Below are 5357 nucleotides of genomic sequence, written 5' to 3' on the forward strand. Positions count from 1 at the left end.
TCATTGTCTTCCTCCAAGGCTGAAGATTTTTGCACTAGAAATAATGTTCCAGGGAAGTAGGCAGGTTTCCTTTTCTTGAATCCCAGAAGCAATCACTACTGGTTCATCAACACCAAAACCTCTCTTCTTTTGCCTTACTCTTAGTCTTCCTAGCGAGCACTAATAAATGCTCAGGAAAAAGAGCTTGCAAGCGAGTATAGATTTCCTTTGTATCTTAGCTAGTGAAAATTCCAGTTTGGCCCCAAATTTGATAGCCCATTTCTTTTTTCCCCCATGTTCTGCAAAAGGTTTGAGTATGCATTTTTCACTTGGGAACTCCATTTTCTCAGTTGCCTTGCAGTCTCTTTCTTCTCTCTGAAGTATTCATTAAAAAGGTATGATTTCTGTACCTCATCCAGAGTCATCATATATTTCACACCTGGGCTCATTGCACCTGTGGGTTGGTGCTCAGTCCTGTTGGAAGGGCAGGGGCTGAGTGGCGTGGTTGTGGCCGGGGAGAAGTGAATGATTTCATCCAGAAGGTGGGTGCTGCCTTTCTCTGCTGGCACCAGCACTGCTCCCTGCTCCTCGTCCAGGGCCATGCCTTTTAAATTCAGGGCCTTCTGCAACATGCTGGTGATGCTGCTCACCACTGCTCTCATCTTCTTTGCCAGCTGGCATATTGTAGGATCTGGTAAGTTGAGGACTGATTACAAGAACACCTTGAATGTTCTTCCAGTACAATACCTTGAATCTCTTGTATTTCCAGAAAACTTTATCCAGGTTTTCTTCTGTGTCGTGCTTCTTTGTGCACCTTGTGCAAGGTGGCTTATCCTGGGTCTCAATATGCCCCCTTTGGCATATTGTATTTGGAGGTGTATGAATTGACCAGTCATGAGTAGACCAGGTATCATGACCCCATGACCATCATGAATGTAGATATTCTGGTGTATTGTCAGAAAGAAGGATGGTGCAATTTGCTTTTTTATCTTCTAGGTTTTTTTTTTTTGAACTACCCAAGCAGTATGATCTACATTTTGATGAGCTCTTAGAACAACACATGGAGGAACTGGCCCAACAGTGGCTTCTAGAAAGCCTCCAAAGGAAAGAATTCTATCCAACAAAATCCTGTTTCCAAAGTAGCCTTGGGAATTTGATCAGTTACTTTAAAAAATGAGTCAGTTTTAAAATGTTTTCACTTTTTTTTTTTTTTTGCTTATGGAAAGACTGTTTTTCTATGTTATACTGGGATAAAAAATTTAAGTGGAATTACAAATAAGTTAATGCAAAATGATTACCTCTGGTGTTGATAAATTTGAACTTGCACTCTTTAGGGAACAACTATAATCCACTGAATGATTGCATTCATTATTGACTGTCGTTAGTTCTTTGGGAATTTTTGTTTATGAGAACCTGTCAGTCTCATTTTGATTTTATTGAAATGCCATCTCATTGTAAGTTAGCTGTAGATACTGGGTGATATACTGTCACATACTGAAACTATGTATCTGACCTGTGGGAAACTTCATGGGTTTCCTCATCTATCATGTAGATGATGAGATATGGATACATTTACAATGTAAGAAAAGTGGAATTTTTTCCTCTTGGACTTGAATATTATCTCTGTGTATTACAGGAATGAGAGATTTTACATATTTCCATCAGAGTAATATACTTGCTTTGATTCTTTTTTTTTACTTGCTTTGATTCTTAAGCATACATGAACATGACATAAAAATATATGCTGAATGTAAGAATGCATTTAAAGCCATTTTAAATGTGTTTTTATATGGAAGAGATTACTTATTAAGAAACTGATTATTATACTTATTGTTCTAATCTCATGGTAAAGGTATTTTCAAGAATTTGCAAAATCCTTTAGACTTTCAAAACTGAGTAAGAGAGAACATTTCATAGGTATCCAGCTGTTCCTTTGATGCAATACAATAAAACTCTGAAATTAAAAAAAATGAGAGCAACATTGTTTTGTAGTGCTCTACACAATATACAGTGTTTTACATTCTAGGTGGAAGCATTTTATAATACTTATAAAAGTAGGTATCTGTATGTAGGAAGTTTCATCTAAGTGACTAGAAATAGTGCCTTGAAGATTCCAATTTATACCTCACTTCTCCAAGGTATATACAGATCGGTTCTGACAAAATTAAAGCTGTTTCCAAACATTTTAATGTAGAACTCGATTTTTAAAAAAATTACCTCTTTCAACATGAGTGTCTATCCAAAAAATAACAAGTGTTGCCAAGGCTATGGAGAATAAAGAACCCTTGTGCACTGTTAGTGAGAATGTAAATCAGTGCAATCACTGTGGAAAATAATATGGAGGTTCCTCAAAAAATCAAAAATACCAATACCAGATGATCAGTAACTCCACAGCTGGGTATTTACACAAAGAAAACAAAAACTAATTTGAAAAGATATGTTAATCTCCATGTTTTTTGCAGCATTATTTATAATACCTAAGATATGGGAAGCCTAGGTGGCTCGGTGGGTGAGTATCTGCCTTCAACCCAGGGAGTGACCCGGGGTGCCAGGATCGAGTCCCATACCGGGCTCCCTACATGGAGCCTGCTTCTCCCTCTGCCTGTGTTTCTCCCTCTCCTTGTGTCTCTCATCAATAAATGAATAAAGTCTTTAAAAAATCTTTATAATAGCTAATATATGAAAGCACCCCAAGTATCTGCCAACAGAAGAATGGACAAGGAAAATGTGGTATAGAGATACCATGGATTATTACTCAGTTGTGAAAAGAATGGAATGTTGCCATCTGTGACAACATGGATAGACTTAGAGGGTATCATGCTAAGTGAAGTAAGCCAGAGAAAGACAAATACCATATAATTTCACTTAAATGTAGAATCTCAAAAATAAAACAAATGAGTAAACACAATCAAACCAACCAACCAACAAACAAAAAAACAATCCCATAAAAACAGAGAACAAACTGGTCGTTGCCAGGGGAGAGGGAGGTGAGAGTGAAGGAGATTATGAGATATAAACTTCCAATTATAAAACAAAGTCACTGATGAAAAGTACAGCATAAAAAAAAAGAGAAAAGTACAGCATAAGGAATAGAGTCAATAATATTGCAATAATGTTGTGTGGTGACGGGTGGCACCTCACTGTGGGAAGCAAGGTGGAATGTGTAGAATTGTTGATTCACTGTGTTGTATGCCTGAAACAAACATAACTTTGTGTGTCAACTATACTTCAATAAAAAAAGGTGTGTCTATCAAGCCTAAAAAGATCATGGAAATTGAAGAATAGAATATGATAGTTTGTCTTTTGTGTATTACGTGAATTTCCTGAATAATATTGTAAATCGGGGAACTGAGATGTGAACTACAGCATATATAAACACTTTGTTCTTAGCATAAAGTGGAAGTAGTGTTTATTGATTATACACTCTTTTTTCCATCTACATATTTAATGTCTACTATGTGCCTTGCACTGTGGAAAGAAACATAGATTAGCTGGAGCCTCTGCCCTAAAAGACTACATGCTGAGGAAATAGACAATGAAAAATTGTTTTAAGATTTTTGTTTTGTTTTGTTTTAAAATCTCTAATAGAAATAAGTACAGGGACAGATGGCTATAAATACAGAAAGACAAGGGAAAGGAAAATTCAAATTTTTATTAACTAAGCTTTACACTAATTCACTGAATCTTTATAATTGTCCAATTTACTAATTATTATATGGGTTTTTACAAATGAGAAAAATTGAGTTTAGTCTTCAAAAGGATAAAAACCACCCCAAGTTTCATGTCCAGTATGTTTCAATTTGGGTAAAACAAAACTAAGTAAAGAGACCAAAAATGCTGCGAAATCATCCACATAGTATGCAATTTGAGTAACTTTATAATGCATTAGTATTGTTGCCCTATGGAGAAACAATTTAAGGTCATTTGCAAAAATGATATTCAATTTGTTTAAGCATTAGAAAACATTATGCGTGCATTGTAGTTTTATTGACAAAATATTCTTTCCAAGCAGGGGAGAACTATTAAAGTCAACAGATGGAAGCGAGTGATAAGGTTATAGAGGACTCACAATAACCATGAATGTATGTATCATCGACCCTATCAAATGCTAGTCTCTGTTACTGCTTATGATTTACCTGGTAATCATAATTACCAGGATGATTTTGAGAAGAATGTGGGGCCCTTGTTAATTTACCTTGAATGGCTCCCCTCCATTTTCTTGAAAGCTCTTACAGCATTGAAATAAGGTTAAAATAAACATTCAGAAGATAATTTTAGGAGGAAAAGTAAACAACATCCTTTTAAGAATATGTGAGGAAAGCCCAGGAAGGTTGTTGTATGGGGTAGAGGCTGGGGGAGGGTGCTTATGGAGCTAGGAGCCCCACTAACTCAGGAAACTTTCTTCTCAGTTGGCTACAGCCTATCATTGTCCATCCTGAGATCCAAATCCACAATTCTCAGAGCTTGTGTAATACCAAGCTCCTTTCAAATTGGCAAAGATGACATGATATTTAGCGGGTTTTAAGGAAAGGATATTCTTACTGCCTTCTAATTGTTTTGAGAAATGTACTATACATGATAATTAAAAAATGTATTTCTTTAATCTAGAAGAGAATAATAGATAAATTTTTCTGTAACTCTAACATGCAAGAATATCTACTATTCTTTGGATTAGAACACTTGACATTGACATTAAAAATTACAAATAATAGGGGCGCCTGGGTGGCTCAGTAGTTGAGCATCTGCCTTTAGCTCACTCAGGTCATGATCCTGGGGTTGTGGGATCGAGTCTGGCCTCAGACTCCCTATAAGAAGCCTGCTTTTCCCTCCGCCTGTGTCTCTGCCTCTCTCTGTGTCTCTTATGAATAAATAAATAAAATCTTAAAAAAAATACAAATAATAGATTCCTGTTGCTTTAAGCAGCTAAAAAGTAATTACTTTTATGTATACAATTTTTGCTATAACCTAATAACATAAAAATATTGATGGGAGGATTATGAATAGGAAAACGATGTCCCAGTCATGAGTCAAGCACAAAGAATTAAAAACGAATTATTTATGAGGAAAGCTTGAGAAACAATGCAGTAAAAAAAAAAAAAAAGTCCTTTCATTTTTGCCTGGTTTATAATCTGCATTTCCTCGCCATCTAGTGGTTAAAACAGGTGTTAAAAATAAAAGTGTTCTAACATTTTGGCATTGGAGGCCAAGTATATTAGACGTGTAGAGATAGGAATATAATGTGCGATGTTATTGTGAACCCAGGACCATACATCATATTTTAATATCGGAAAGAGAAAGAAATAGTCACAAACACAACAGAGGTACAAGCGGGTACAGGCAAGGACTCCAATTAGTCTATCGAGTATTTCATAGTTAGT

General features: G+C 35.9%; 1 protein-coding gene across 1 annotated transcript; it reads left to right on the plus strand.

Annotated features, from left to right (window-relative positions):
* Positions 1–579: 579 nt before the first annotated feature.
* Positions 580–1031, plus strand: LOC129520512 (protein cornichon homolog 1-like). Its single transcript, XM_055341525.1, is given in 2 exon segments — positions 580–886; positions 889–1031. Coding segments are annotated over 2 exon segments (450 nt in total).
* The last annotated feature ends 4326 nt before the right edge of the window (positions 1032–5357 follow it).

This window comes from Nyctereutes procyonoides, unplaced genomic scaffold, assembly GCF_905146905.1.
Source record: "Nyctereutes procyonoides isolate TBG_1078 unplaced genomic scaffold, NYPRO_anot_genome, whole genome shotgun sequence".
Classification (NCBI taxonomy): Eukaryota; Metazoa; Chordata; class Mammalia; order Carnivora; family Canidae; genus Nyctereutes; species Nyctereutes procyonoides.